Source organism: Taudactylus pleione, unplaced genomic scaffold, assembly GCF_031769625.1.
Source record: "Taudactylus pleione unplaced genomic scaffold, aTauple2 ptg000436l, whole genome shotgun sequence".
Taxonomy (NCBI): Eukaryota; Metazoa; Chordata; class Amphibia; order Anura; family Myobatrachidae; genus Taudactylus; species Taudactylus pleione.
In genome coordinates, this window is record NW_028284838.1 from 4,158,591 (window position 1) to 4,174,533 (window position 15,943).

The 15,943-nt window shown below is 47.1% G+C and overlaps 1 protein-coding gene and 1 pseudogene across 2 annotated transcripts in view; one reads left to right on the forward strand and one right to left on the reverse strand.

Annotated features, from left to right (window-relative positions):
* The window catches only part of MISO1 (mitochondrial inner membrane subdomain organizer 1), a 62,514-nt gene that overhangs the window by 22,093 nt on the left and 24,478 nt on the right, over nt 1–15,943 (forward strand). For both annotated transcript variants that reach the window (XM_088447647.1, XM_088447648.1), the window contains exon 2: nt 3,332–3,391. In XM_088447647.1, the coding sequence (XP_088303773.1) occupies nt 3,332–3,391 (60 nt within the window). The remainder of the gene's footprint in view (nt 1–3,331; nt 3,392–15,943) is intronic.
* Nucleotides 14,749–15,681, reverse strand: LOC148505825 (cyclin-dependent kinase 5 activator 1-like; annotated as a pseudogene).

Here is a 15,943-nt window from a genome sequence, read left to right on the forward strand (position 1 = left end):
AACTACCTCCCTGACCCCTCCATATTCACCACTACCTATCTGCACTACCTCCCGACCCCCCCATACTCACCACTACCTATCTGCACTACCCTCTGACCCCTCCATACTCACCACTACCTATCTGCACTACCCTCTGACCCCTCCATATTCACCACTACCTATCTGCACTACCTCCCTGACCCATCTATACTCACCCATACCTATCTGCACTACCCCCTGACCCCCTCATACTCACCACTACCTATCTGCACTACCTCCCTGACCCCTCCATACTCACCACTACCTATCTGCACTACCCCCTGACCCCTCTATATTCACCACTACCTATCTGCACTACCTCCCTGACCCCTCCATACTCACCACTACCTATCTGCACTACCCCCTGACCCCTCCATACTCACCACTACCTATCTGCACTACCCCCTGACCCCTCCATACTCACCACTACCTATCTGCACTACCTCCTGACCCCTCCATACTCACCACTACCTATCTGCACTACCCCCTGACCCCTCCATACTCACCACTACCTCCCTGACCCCTCCGTACTCACCACTACCTATGCACTACCGCCTGACCCCTCCTTACCAAACACCATCCCTCGGCTGTTTGTACGATCCACCTGGCCCCTCCATACCAAACACTGCACTGCCTACATGACCCCGATACCTACCACAATCTTCCTTACCACATAACTGACTGCCATGCACAGGAGAAGATCACTGACCTCTCCCATTAATAGAGAGAGAGTGAGTTTTATAGTATTCTATTTTTAGTATGTAAAAATAGAAGACTATAAAATATTCCCATTGTAGCTGGCCACACCCCCTCCAGTGACTGGCCACACCCTTTTGTGGGCCTCTATTATTGCTTTGCCATGTGGGCCCTTCATGCTCCAGTCCGCCACTGAGTGACAGGCAAGGGCCCGCCCTCCGGCTCCGTCCTGCCCTACCGCTCCATCCTGCCTTCTCTCGCCGCTTCCTACCTATGCTATCATGGCTGGCCTGTGCAATTAAGTTTTTGTTGTTGTGAGCCGGCGCGCGTGAAAGAGGAGCTACGACGTGTGAGGACTGGACTGAGGAGCAGCCAGAACAGAAGAAGGAGGTAAGGTGAGTATCCTACTCTTCTTGCATTATTGCACGTCAGATGTCATGTTGCGGATGTGGATAGTGGGACTGGCGAGGGCTGCTTTGTTCATCGGTTACTTTCTCTCTTGATTATGATATTTATTTAGCTGTAAGCTAATCCTTCACAATGTTATGTAGTTATGTTAATTATGTTGCCTACTTGTTCTTTTTTTATTTGTGGCTGTGTGAGTCTCACTCAGAAGGTACGGGAAGATTATTTGAGTGCATTTGTGACCTATACTATGCCTCTGTCATTTTGTGAACTCAGCATGATGGGAGAATCTCTGTCCTTGCTCCGTGGGGTTGTGGGGGGGGCTGCCTATGTTGTCAGTCCCAGGCCCTGCAGCTTCTGATGGAAGCCCTGAATGCAGTGTTTGTTTTGTTTCACTTGTCAAGACAGCACTACCTGCGGTGCTGCAGAGGCCCTTTCTCTTTGCATTCCCTTATGCTGAGAGTGTTTTCTTGTTTGGCACACGATGTCACTATGTTTGTTTCTAAACTCTGATTTTTTTATTTACAGCAAACAATTAAGCTGTAGGAGGAAGGAACTGGAAATTTCGTCGCCCCCCCTGCTCCCAATTGTGTTATCCTGATTGAATTAAAATGTATTTTTCTGCCAGAGCATTTTATCGATTTTGCACCACAATCGCAATATTTCAAAATAATGTAAATTATAATTGAATTTTTTATTCATTTGGGTATATATGTTTTTTTTTTTTTCACAACTTAAATACATTTTATAATGATCTTTCACAATAATCGAGTAAAACACAGAGTTCTCTTCCTCCAGCACACATACCCTGGCACATGTCATAGAGTTCCCATAGAATATCTTGGTGACATTGCTTCTGTATTGGGATATAACTTGGAATCCCAGTGATGTTTGTCACTAGTACTACTTCCAAGAGGTGGCCATATTTAAGGACAGGACCGAAACGATATATAGCTCACCTACATATTGGCAACAATAAATCAAAATCGGATGCAAAATCAATGAGGGTCACGGGGGACATGTTTACATTTTCTGAATACATTAGAGGTACTGTACTCAGTACAAACAAATCGATAAAATTGTGAAAATATAAGTAAAATTGGAAGAAAATTATGCTCCCCCCCCCAAAAAAAAAAACCCTCTTACATCCAAAAAAGGGTAAAAGTATTGTTCTTTGGTGCTATGGAAAATACTATATTTTTATATAAATAAATATGCTGCCACTCGCAGACGTATTGCCACTCCTTATAAATCAATAATATATAAAACGGGGTGCAAAAAAACTTGATAATATGTAAAGTTAGAGACCGTTTTTGTGCACACAACAATGTGTAATAAAAAACATTTTAATAGGAATTTTAGAAAAAAAAAAAACAAAAGCTTTTCCCAAACTTTATTGAATCACAACACCCTAGAGCAGGGATGGGGAACCTCAGGCCTGGGGGCCATATAAGGCCCTTGGAATCATTTGGTCTGGCCCTTGGAGCTTTTTCTTCTAGCCTCATCTAGCTAGCAGGGTGCCTAGAATGGCACACTGCAACCAGAATCTATGCAGCAGTGCCGCCTGGAGCATCCGTAGGACGCTTCAGATGGTCACACCACTGCCCTTATAGCTCGGGCATTGCTGTAATCACCAGCGATTATGGCCCCTGTGACGTCGCGCGGAGGGGGCGTGGCCTGCACGGGCCCGCGAATAATGTTATATATATCAAAATGGCACTCAGCAGGAAAAGGTTCCCCACCCCTGCCATAGAGTATGAGCATTTTTTTTTTTCACAGCTTCCTTAGGCCAAAAATGTTTAATGAAGTAAATTGTGCTTACCTTGCATCCTTAGGCTTAGTTATGTGGCGGTGGACAGTGTTGTGCTTCTGTTTGTCCACAAATAGTATGAAAGGCAGCCAGCAGCACTGGATTTGCCTCTGAAATCCTGTTTAATATGTGTTTTGAGCTCTAAGGAACTAATCTCAGCATTGGGCTACACCAGTACTAAAAATAAGAAAATCTATGATTTAAATAAGTAGCAGTGGTCTATGGTAGTGTTTACTGAACTTGTAACTCTACCCTGCTCTTGTTCATATGCAGTCGAGAAACTTGTAATGTACCCTATATTGTAACTGGATAATTTTATACATTTATTGATATTTAATGCTGTGACACATTTTACTTGGCATTACAATGTCATTATTTTAAAATATTGTCCTTATGTTACAGAGTATCAGCACCGGGTTGGCAATAGCTGGAGTCATTTTGTGTGCAAGAAGTATAAAATTGGTAAGATTGCCTCTTTTATATGTGTATTATATAGCAGCAGATGTAAATATCTTCAGTGTTTGTAACTTGTGCTAGATAAAGGTTGTTTATGTTCACTTAATCTGAATACATACTATTAGATCTATCATATGATATACAGTGCATCCGGAAAGTATTCACAACGCTTCACTTTTTCTACATTTTGTTATGTTACAGCCTTATTCCAAAATGGAATAAATCATTTTTGTCCTCAAAATTCTACACACAATACTCCATAATGACAGCGTGTAAAAAGTTGTTTTGCGATTTTTGCAAATTTAATAAACAAAAAAACAACTAAGAAATCACATGTACAAAAGTATTCACAACCTTTGCTCAATACTTTGTTGATGCACCTTTGGCAGCAATTATAGCCTCACATCTTTTTGAATATGATGCCACAAGCTTGGCACACCTATCTTTGGACAGTTTCGCCCATTCCTCTTTGCAGCACCTCTCAAGATCCATCAAGTTGGATGGGACGCGTCGGTGCACAGCCATTTTCAGATCTTTCCAGAGATGTTCAATTGGATTCAAGTCTGGGCTCTGGCTGGGCCACTCAAGGACATTCACAGAGTTGTCCTGAAGCCACTCCTTTGATATCTTGGCTGTGTGCTTAGGGTAGTTGTCCTGCTGAAAGATGAACAGTCGCCCCAGTCTGAGGTCAAGATCGCTCTGGAGCAGGTTTTCATCCAGGATGTGTCTGTACATTGCTGCATTCATCTTTCCCTCTATCCTGACTAGTCTCCCAGTTCCTGCCGCTGAAAAACATCCCCACAGCATGATGCTTCCACCACCATGCTTCACTGTAGGGTTGGTATTGGCCTGGTGATGAGTGGTGCCTGGTTTCCTCCAAATATTACGTTTGGCATTCACGCCAAAGAGTTCAACTTTTGTCTCTAATGGTCTGAGTGTCCTTCAGGTGCATTTTGGGAAACTCCAGGCGGGCTGCCATGTGCTTTTTACTAAGTAGTGGCTGCCGTCTGGCCACTCTATCATACAGGCCTGATTGGTGGATTGCTGCAGAGATGGTTGTCCTTCTGGAAGGTTCTCCTCTCTCCACAGAGGAATGCTGTAGCTCTGACAGAGTGACCATCTGGTTCTTGGTCACCTCCCTGACTAGGGCCCTTCTCCCCCGATCGCTCAGTTTAGACGGCCGGACAACTCTAAGAAGAGTCTTGGTGGTTCCGAACTTCTTCCATTTACGGATGATGGAGGCCACTGTGCTCATTGGGACCTTCAAAGCAGCAGATATTTTTTTGTACCCTTCCCCAGATTTGTGCCTCGAGACAATCCTGTCTCAGAGGTCTACAGACAATTCCTTGGACTTCATGCTTGGTTTGTGCTCTGACATGCACTGTCAAGTGTGGGACCTTATATAGACAGGTGTACGCCTTTCAAAATAATGTCCAATCAATTGAATTTACAACAGAAAGACTCCAATTAAGCTGTAGGAACATCTCAAGGATGATCAGTGGAAACAGGATGCACCTGGGCTCAATTTTGAGCTTCATGGCAAAGGCGGTGAATACTTATGTACATGTGATTTCTTAGTGTTTTTTTTTTTTTTTTTTTTAATTTAATTTCCAAAAATCTCAAACTTGTCATTATGGGGTATTGTGTGTAGAATTTTGAGGACAAAAATGAATTTATTCCATTTTGGAATCGGGCTGGAACATAACAAACTGTGGAAAAAGTGAAGCGTTGTGAATACTTTTCGGATGCACTGTATATTGTTCTGATGGGGATTGGAATGATATAGCAAGTGCTCCAGTGCACGTAATAAAATAATTGAAAGAGATATTTACGAAGCCTTCTACAGAGGACCCGTGGAGGTGTTCCCTATGTCAACTAATCATATTCTAGGTATCATTTATTTAGTACATTCTAGAAAATGGTAGCTACAACCTGATTGGTTGCTATGTGCAACACTTCCACTTGTTTTTTTTTTTTGTTTGTTTTTTTAGAAGGTATGGTAAATCTCCCCCTTAGATTGAAAAAAATGTATATCCTAAACCAGATTAAATCTTGCATATTGTATTTTGCATAAAACCAAAAAAGAATATATAAATATAAAACAATTACAATAAAGAATATGAGAGTTGGAATGTGAAATCTATAGCGGGGTCACATGAGATGATATAATAGATACGTAGCGGGATGGCAATAGCTTACAATCTATCTCGTATATAAAATCAGATGGACTGACTGACTCATCAACGCCTCTAGCACAGTTTATATTCAAACACCAACTGTCATCCCGAGTACTGCCAGACATCACTGGTAGTTGGTGTGACTCCCCTATTTAATAGTGAGGGAAGGGAATGTGTTACTACTACTACTAGAGGTGTTAGAGGAAAATGTGTAAAGCTGGGTACACACCTGAAAGATATACAGGTATCTGCCGATGATGGTTGTTCATACACACTAATGGAGGGTACACACGGTCAGATATTCTTGACGATATGAAGGATAATGATGGAAAAAATCGTTACATCGTTCATATCGTTGGCATGCATCGACCAACGATGTGCGTGCCTGAAGGTCAGATAACGATATCTGTAGTCGTCTGTCTGCAGTCCAACTTGGAAGACTTCATAATTTAAATAGTTAATCGTTAATGAGATCGTTGGTAAAATCGTTCATCGTTGATCTAAGAAGTCTGACCGTGTGTATGCACCATAACTTGCCATCTGGTCTGTTGCGTCACGCCTCCCTCCCGGCGGCCTCTGCAGCAAGTGTATGGGCGGCCTACTGGTGAGGGAAGGTAGTGTCTTACTATGCAGTGATGCATTACTATAGAGGTGAACAATTAATGTGTTACTGGAGAGGTGAGATGGAAATGGAAACACTAAATATCTATCTGTCCAGGTGAAACCAGGTTTATCGGCTATTATAGCAATAAAATAGTAAATGTAGCCTAATCATGAAAACTTTTTAATTAAAACCATTAACAATATTGCCCTTTCCATTTAATAGAATTAATAAAATAATACATTATATTGCGCTCTCAATAAAATTAAACATTGCTTTTGACCCATATATGTTAATAAAATAAAATTGCTACCATAAGAGAACAAAGCAATCACATCACCAAGATTAAATTACAATAACCAGTTACAGTTAATACATATAAATATTTAATCACAAAAACAATAAAGCCTGCTTTAATTTGTTGTCATGGCTGACTATACACAGCAATCCGGAAATGTTCATCTGATTAAATCACCAGTGTCCGGAACCATTTATGTGTTCAGGGTTTGGGCCGTTTTCCTCAGAATCTTCCTTTTTGCAGAGGACACCTCTCTCCTCACCCATGTGTAGTGTAGATGTCAGCACAGATTTAAATAACACTTTAAATAATTTAGAAGTGTGAAGCTCCTCCCCCTCTATGCCCCACCAGCCCTCAGTTGAGAAAAATGTGCCTAAGGAGCTGGACACTATGGAGGGCTCTCACTGCACAGCTATAGCAGGCTGTAACAAACAGCACTGCTGCCGCTTTAACTAGTTTGTTTCACTGTCTCCCTGCATCTCTCCTCCCAGGCTGAGTGCAGGAGACATTTTACAGAGACTGCAAGGCTACAACACCTTCTGACATTCCTTTCAAAGGCTGTGAGTACACAGGTAGCATTCCTGCTAGGCTGTTTTAGCGGGGCGCTGCGCCCTGCCCTCCTTCTGGAGGGCAAAAAGCGCCCTGACCTCACCGCACAGCGCACCGCTAAGATAGCCTGCTGGTGCCGTCTTCACCCGCGGGTCGCAGTGTCCCGCGAGTGGGGAAATGTGCAGTGACCCGGTGACCGCCGGTGAATAGATGTTGGGCGCATGCGCCCGGCATCTATTCTACCTGTCAGCAGCGCTTGGGGGCTGCCCGCCGTGTCCGTAAGTGCCGGGCACGCCCCCAAGAGTGGCGAAAAGGTGATGCATCTTATAGACATGCCCCCTTTTCGGGTGCGTGCCTGGAAGTGCCCTCTCTAGCTCCGGCGCCCTGCCTGCCGCCGGAGCTAGAGTGAACACTGCACTGGGATGTTCTGACTGGCTGGTGCTTACACGGAATCCATTAATTGGAAAAGGGATTGGTGTGATTCTCCCCCTTTGCTGATCTCTATCTGTATATGAGTGGGTTGGGTGTCTCTACTGTGTCAGGAGCTAACAAAGCTTCTCAGAAGTTGTTTGCTCTAAAAGCAATAACAACACTTCTACAGCCAAATCCTACTGTCTGTACCACTGTCTGTGATGCGTGTCCAGATTCCACTGTTGATATGATTCCCTCGCCTACTACTCCGTGGGCCTCAGCTTGGCGGGCATTATGAATTACTATCCGCCTCGGCGAGAGGACTGTCCAAATCAGTGAATAAGGGTTCCATTAGTAAAATGCCCTCCACTTCTCGGGGGGGTTGAGCCATTAATGTTGGCGGTCAGCAGTTACTTATTTTCACAGTAACCATAGTACCTGAATAGTTTCATCTATTTGGTAAACAGCAAAAGGAAGTCTGTTGTTTTTCCATATTCAGTGGTAACTTCAGGTCCAGCTTTCAGCAGCCTGGAAGCAACCAGATAAGTGTTTTCAGATTCCGAGACGTTTCGACTCCAGTCCACCAGTGGATGCATCTGGTTCTCGGCTATCAAAGAACGTTTCTGGTCCTAGGTACAACGTCATTTATGGACCCTTCGGATCGTAAGCTAGAAACAACAGTCCGATCTGTGCAGCTGAATCAGAGCCGCTCGCTATCATGCGAACGCTCGTAGCTGGCCAATAGTCGCTCTCTGCGTATGCATCGCAATGCACGTGCGCGAACCAGTGCGAGAGATCGGGAAGCGGTCGCTTGTTGCACATAGACTGCCTAGCAGAGTGAGTGACAGGAGAGGCCGTTTGTAGGTGGTAACAGGGGCAGGCCACTATAAATGGGGGAGTGGAGGTGCAAACACAGGAGTGCCTGAGCGTCTGAACGCTGTTTTTGAGGCGTGTATAATTAACAGGCAGCGTCCTAGTACACGTCACCTGGTTGTATTTCACACTGAAGTGCTCGCAGTACTTGCGGCAGGGTATAGTCAAGCGCTGCGTTCGCTGCCGATGGTACCCAATGTACCGATGCTTGCATACACTTCCTGGAGATGACATTCGCTAGTGGGCGTCTTAAGACAGGCTGGTGGGCGTCTACATACACAAAGCGATCGCACGCCAAGACATAGTGGGCGTGCTTATGCCTTGCCGTGCGACCGCCTGCCATGCCGTCACTTAGCCGAATTTGCATACGCTGGGAGCGAGGGTACGCATCCAGCGAGCGGGTCTGAATGAACTCCTGTGTACACTGCTGCAGGAGCACAATTCAGACCAACAATTGTTAGCGCTTGGGTTAACAAGACTGTAGCCTGCCAAGTGAGGCAGTTCATAATGGGTCTGGGCTACTTTCAGAGCAGAGTTATGATTCCTAGTAGAACACATCAGTGAATCGGCGATATACATGGGAGAGGCTTCATGGATATCAGCCAGATCAGTGCACGTATATTCGCTTCCACTATTGCAGCCGCAGAGCTCTCTGGCTGCGCTTTTGGCAGGCGGATGCAGAATTCAAAGGGGGGCGGTTGTAGGTCTGCAGTTCATGGGTGATATGTATTTTGGTCCAGAACTTGACTAATGAATATCCCAAGCCACATGGGGTAAATCTACTTTCTTCCCTTCAACTGCCCCGCCATCTAGAAGGATTTACACTGTTCCCAAGTTTCATACCTTTTGACACCGCAGCCCATTCGTGGTGGAGCCAGGGGTGCTTCCACACATGCTAGTGGTGACAGAAGTAGAAGTCGCCAACAGAGGGTTGCACAGGACTTACATCCAGTTGAAAACAAGTGGCGTGACTGTCTCCCGTCCCACTTGGGCTCTCCTATGGCAGGAGCTCACTTACGGACTTGACAACAGGTTTGAAAACACCATTAGTCTGTTGGGTACAGGATAGATTTCGAAGATCACCTTCAAATCGTTTCTTCACTATGGGTCTGGCAATGTAATCGGATAAGGCCAAGGTTCTAGAAAAAAAAAGGGATTTTCCCTCCAGCACACTGCAACAAAATCAACAAAAATACTTGAATCCTACATGATAATAGAAATTCAGAGGTATTGGTTTACATACATTTGCAAATATATGAATAAGCGCTGGGCCAACGTCAAGGCTCCTCTATACCAGCATCCCTAACATTATGGGGTTCACGTCCGAGACGCAGGGAACCCCAAAAGAATCCAGCCAAGGACCATCCCCAGGCCAAGGTTCTGCAAGAAGCAATTCTGTCTCCTAAATTCGGCAGTGCTGGTTCCTTTTCCGATACATCATTGTAGTGTGGGGTTCTTCTCAAACTTTCTTTGTGGTAACCAGGCCGGACTGGTCTGTCAGGCCTAGCCTGAACCTCAAGTCTTTAAACCAGTATCTCATGGTTCATCGTGTCAAGATGGAGTTGATTCACTCAGTCATTGCGAGCTTAAAACTGGTGGAGTTTTTAATTTATCTAGATATAATGGATGCGTATCTACATTTCCTATATTGGGAACCGCATCAAGCTTTCTTGCGTTTTTTGTGAGTTATCACGATCAGTTTTGGGCATTGCCGTTCGTTTTTTTCCTCGGCACCCCGTATTTTCACCAAGGTCATGTCTGTCATGATTTCACACCTTCGGACATCAGGTGTGACAATAATTCCTTACTTAGACGATCGGTTGATCAAGGCCCATTGTAATCTCCTCTATGGGACCACGCCTTATTGACATACAAGACTCTGACGCAGCATGGCTAGCTGATCTATTTAAAAAAAACAAAATCAAACCAAAATCCAACCTAATTCCGTCTACGATCCTGGCTACGAGGTTACAGCGGGTGTTCCTACCGGAAGACAAATCCCAGGACATTTGACTACTAGTTCAGCTAGCTCTCAGGTTAATGAAGGTGTCTTTACTTATTTGCCTTCATATCTTGGGAAAGATGGTAGCTGTCTTCGAGGCACTTCAATTTGGACGATCCACTCTCGTGTGTTCCAGCTGGACCTCCTAACACAGGGGTCAGGGTCTCACCTACTCTAACATTGGATAATCCGGTTGGCCCGACAACCAGGATGTCTCTCCTCTGGTGGATGCAACCCAACCATCTCTTGGCAGGTCGAAGGTTCGGAGTGTTGTGACCTCTATCTGTGTTGGAACTCAGAGCAATTACAACGATCTGCTCGAAGCAGCACACTTACTAAGGTCTCAACCAGTGAGTGTACAGTCGGACAACACGATGGCCGTCGCTTATATCGACACGGTGGAACTCAGTCTCATGGCTATGCGAGATGTTACCCGGAAGGGCCAGTTAGTGCTCCTGTCAGCAGTGTTCTCAGTCGCCAGGATCTCCATCCTGGGGAATGGAGGCTTCACCAGACTTATTCCAAGCCCTTGTCCGTTGATGGGGTCGGCCTCAGGTGGACCTCATGGCATCTCGACTAAACCATCAGCTACCAACATACGTGTCCAGAACTCTGGATCCGTCTGTGGAGGCAGTGGACGTGCTCACAGTTCCATTGACCTATGACATGGTTTGCCTGTTTCCTCCACTTCCACTACTTCCTTGTCTTCTAAAGTGGATAAAACATGAGTCGGCCTTGGCCATACTCATGGCACCGGACTGACCTCTGAGGTATTGGTTCTCGGACATTCGGACTCTCTTCGCAGACGACCCGTGGCCTCTACCACTTAGTCCGGACCTTCTGCAACAGGGTCCCTTCGTACACCCCAACCTAGTGCAGCTGCGTTTAACGGGGTGGCTGTTGAGGCCGCTATCTTGAGACAAAATCCCCACTATGGTTTGTGCCAGAAAACCGGTTACGACTGCGCATTGCCACTGAATTTGGCGGTCTTATGTAGCATGGTGTGACAGTCGGGATTTTCAATACAGGATTTTTATTTATTTTTTTTCTCTTCAAATGTGGCTCAATATGGGCGTCCGTTTAGGGTCCTTAATAGTGCACTTATCTGCCCTCTCTATCAACGCATATTGGCCCTCATACCTCAGGTGCAGACTTTTCTTCATGGAGTGTTGCGGGTGCAGCCACCTTTTATTCCACCTTCAGCTCCCTGGGACTGGAATTTTGGTTCTTGCGTTCTTCAGTCTTCCAGGTTTGAGCCGCTTGATGAGGAAGATATCAAGTATTTGTCTTGGAAGATGGTTCTTCTCCTGGCATTGGCTTCAGCCTGTCGGATTTCGGAGTTGAGGGGCCCTGTCTAGTAAGCCCCCATACCTTTATCTTTCATGTTGATAGGGCGGAGCTCAGGACGTACCTGCTTTCCTTCCTAAGGTTGTTGTCGGCTTTCCACATACATCAGCCTATTCTGGTGCCTTCCTTGGATGAGGACTCTGAAGTATCCTCGACTCTGGATGTTGTTAGAGCACTCCGTGTCTGTGTGGCTCTGACAGTGTCTTCTGTAAGACGGATTTGCTTTTTTGTTCTGTATGATGCTATTCGGAGGGGTTGGCCAGCATTACAAAAAACGTTGGTGAGGTGGTGTCGACTGGTTCTACGTCAGGCTCATGTCAGCAGCGATAAGCCTCCTCCGTCTATTTCAGCACATTCCACACGCTCTGTGGGTTCGTCGTGGGCGGCACGTCGGGGTGCTTCCACTATGCAATTGTGCCGTGTGGCTACTTGGTCCTCTGTACATTCCTTTGTGAAGTTTTATAGGTTTGACAAGTTGCGGCTCAGCTTCCTGATTTGGCCGTCTTGTTCTGCCGGTTCCTCAGAGCGCTCCCGCCTGTGGGGGAAAACTTTGGGACGTCCCCAGTGGGGTGTAGTAGGTATTACCGCCGGCCGCATGGTCGGCGGTTCAAATCCCGACAGCAGCAGCCCGACACGAGTGAAGATCCTGATCGTCGCTAAGGTAAGTATTGCTAACCTAATTCCCCCCCCTAACCCTCCCTTAGGGGTGCCAAACCCTAATCCCCCCTCTAAGTGCCTAAACCTAACTCCCCTACCCTGCAGCCTAAACTTAAGTCCCCCCCCGGGGATGCCTAGCCCTAACCCCCCCTTCCCCTAGCCTAGCCCTAAGTCCCCCCGGGAGCCCTAAACCTAACCCCCCCACCCCCCAACCACCTCCCCCCCCCCCCACCCGCGCGAATTTCCGGGCCTGGCTTACCTTTGTTCGGTATACCGGGCGTCGGTCTTCCAGCATTTGGTTAATGACAGGCGTTGAATTTTCGCCGCCTGTCACTAGTACCACGCCGGGATTAGAAAGTCTGGAAGCCGGCGGTCGCCATTTAGACCGTCTGCTTCCAAACTACATCCCTCCCAGTCTACTTGTTTCCAGTGTACCCTAGTGGATGAAAGAGAAAATGGGATTTTGGTACTTAACGGTACACCCTATTCTCTGATTCCACAGGGAACACTGGACGCCCACCACAGCGCTCTTCGTCTGCCTGTTCAGTTCGTTCCGTGTGTTGTGTAGTTCTGTTTATTGTGTGACCTTCCCTTCTCTTTACTCCTGTTGTTCTCCCATCTCCTCGCGGTCTTCATTTTTCTAAACTGAGGGCTGGTGGAGCATAGAGGGGGAGGAGCTTCACACTTCTTAATTATTTAAAGTGCCACCTCCAGCTAACCATGCCTCTATATCCCAGTGTACTTGTTTCCAGTGTCCCCTGTGGAATCCGAGAAAAGGATTTACCGGTAAGTACCAAAATTCCATATTTGCTGCTTTCCAAGCCTAATGCCCAAATAACACAAGTTTTGTAGCACCTGTGTAAAGTAATGGGGATCAGTGTTTATCTGCATTATTTTGGCACTAGTGCAGTTTACGATGGTCAGGCACTGCTTCCAGGATGCCCCTCGGTCGATCTCTACGAGGAAGGACCTCAGTGGGTAGGATGTCTCAGTGCCTATGTACGAGCAGACCAAGTAGAGGCAGGCGAGGAAGGTGGCTTGTAGCACATCCTCACTGCCCAGGTGGTCACCAACAGTGATCGCATATACGCGCTTTAGCGCGTATTTTACCCGGGGATTCACTTTTTCAAAATGGGTGGGTCCCCGGGGACATGCTCCGCTGCGGCCAATCTCTAGCTGCTCATGAAATGATTAATGTCCGTGGCCCGGCAGCAGGAAATAAAAAGCAGAGGAGGAGACCGGAGTTGGGCCAGAGCCAGACTTCTTTGGCGCCTTACTAGATCGTGCAGCCAGTGACACTACAGAGACATGCGGCTCCGTGGCCCAGCGTGACACAGCCCCTGCACCTGGAGTGAAGACCTCCAGTATGTGTAAGCACCTAAGTGGGTAGCAGGTGGGGGTTTGGTGAGCCGGCGACTGGTGCTCTGGGCCGACTGCGCGCACGCAGGGGGGGAGGGTTCCGAGTCATACTCTCAGTCCCAGCAGCATTGAGTGATTGGCGGCCTTTCATGTGGAGCTCAGTGTGGTGTGCACAAAAGCTCCCGAGACAGCTCAGCACACCAATTTACACAGAGCTCCCCGCAGCAGGCGCAATAATGATTAGCAGATAATCTGGTGTCACTGCTGCCAGGCCCCGATGAGAATATAGAGCTGTCCCAACACAGTTCTTCTCCATGCTCTGCCCCAACCCCCATGGGTGCCTCTGCCCCAACCCCCATGTCTGCCCTTGCCTGCTATCATGTGTCCCTCTGCCCACCCTCCAAAAATATGCCTCTGCCCACCCAGCCTTGTTTAATTTATACTGGGCCCCACAAATACTGATGTAACCCTGCCTGTACCCACTGTGCTGCATCCTTGTAGCCTGGCAATGCTGGACTTCTCAAGGAGACTCAGACTAGCTCGATCATGGCGTGACTCAGAGACGGGGATAAGTTGACATGATGTCATGTAGGTGCGTGCCACCTCCCGCTAAAGTGATGCAGTGATACAGCAACACAATTATTTTTTTTTTTACTACCAGGGCCAATGTGTGTGTTTTTCTTAATGTGAGGGCCAATGTGTTTTTTTGTTTTTTTTTCCTACTTTGGCCAATGTGTTTGTTTTTTCCTACAGGGGCCACTGTCATCTGTTACATGCTTCATGGGCTGTAGCTGCTAAATTGTTAGATTTACAGAAAATCTTAATTTAGATGGGACCCAGAAAAGGTCAGGTAGGACCCCATTTTCTTAAAGTGAGTGGTCCCTGGGACCCACATTTCTTTTGGCTCAGCGCGATCACTGCACCAATGGCCTCTCTGCAGATCATAAACACAAACACCACATTGGCTGGAGTGATGAAGCTGTGATCTTGACTCCTGGCTTCTGCCACACTTCCAACAATATGGAACCATTGAGTGACTTTCTCTGGGTTCAGGTCTCTCAGGTTGGGGCACCTCCTGCAGTCATACTCTCACAGGAACGGCAGGAGCTCACCAGTGGATGCCTGCACTATAACCAGATCTGGATGTGGTGCACAGAGGGAGCAGATGCTGGACTGTCTCTGTACTGCCCCCTGCTGGTGCTGCTCTGGTCCATTGCTGGCTTCAGAGTTTTTGGAAACTTCCTTGGCATTATTCTCATCCAAGGTTCCAGGAGCTTGGGGACACAGCACATTTTGGGTCTTTCCTGGCCTAATGCCATCATTACACAGGTCCTGGCAAATCTGTGTAAAGTAATGGGGATCACTGTTGATCTGCATCATTTTGCCACTGGTGCAGTCTGTGATGGTCAGGCAGCATTGCCAGAAGGCTCCTCTGTCAGTCTCTATGAGGAAGGGCCTCAATGGGTAGGATGTCTCAGCACCAATTTATGAGTAGGCCAAGTAGAGGCAGGTGAGGAAGGTGGCTGGTAGTTGATCCTCACTGTCCACGTGGTCACCAATGGCCTCTCTGCCCGATCATATACACAAACACCACGTTGGCTGGAGTGATGAAGCTGTGTTGTTGGCCGTGTTGCAGAAGCCAGAAGTCAACATCATGGAACCACTGAGTTTCTCTGGGTTCAGGTCTCTCAGGTTGGGGCACTGCCTGCAGACATATTCTCCCAGGAACTGCAGGAGCTCTCTGGTGTATGCCTGCACTATAACTGGGTCATGATTTGATGTGCAGGGGGAGCAGATGCTGGACTGTATCTGTACTGCCCCCTGCTGGTGCTGTCCTGGTCCATTGCTGGCTCCAGGGTTTGGGGAATCTTCCTTGGAATTCTTCTCATCCAAGGTTTCAGAAGCTATGGACACAGATGGCACCTTCCCAGCCTGTGATGTGTGGGTGGAGGTCAGTGCAGGGTCTGGGGACGGTGGGGTGCTCCCAGCCGTGTACATGGGCTCTGACGAGCACTTCTCCATACTCTGGGTGAGATCAGGAGCAGCCTCCTACCAATCAGAAGCGAGCATCAGTAAAAGTAACTGGCAGCTCGGCATGCCCCAAGCGGTGTGTAAGTATGGATGTGTACCGCAGACCTGGGTGATGCACACTGCAGAGCGGACACATTGTTGGAGCAACCTGTAGTTGGGGAACTTGTCTGGAGCCCTGCCTGCTCCGTGGGGATTGCAGTAACAGGGTGACTCCCAGTGACATGTTATAGACATTATACGGGTCACAATGGGC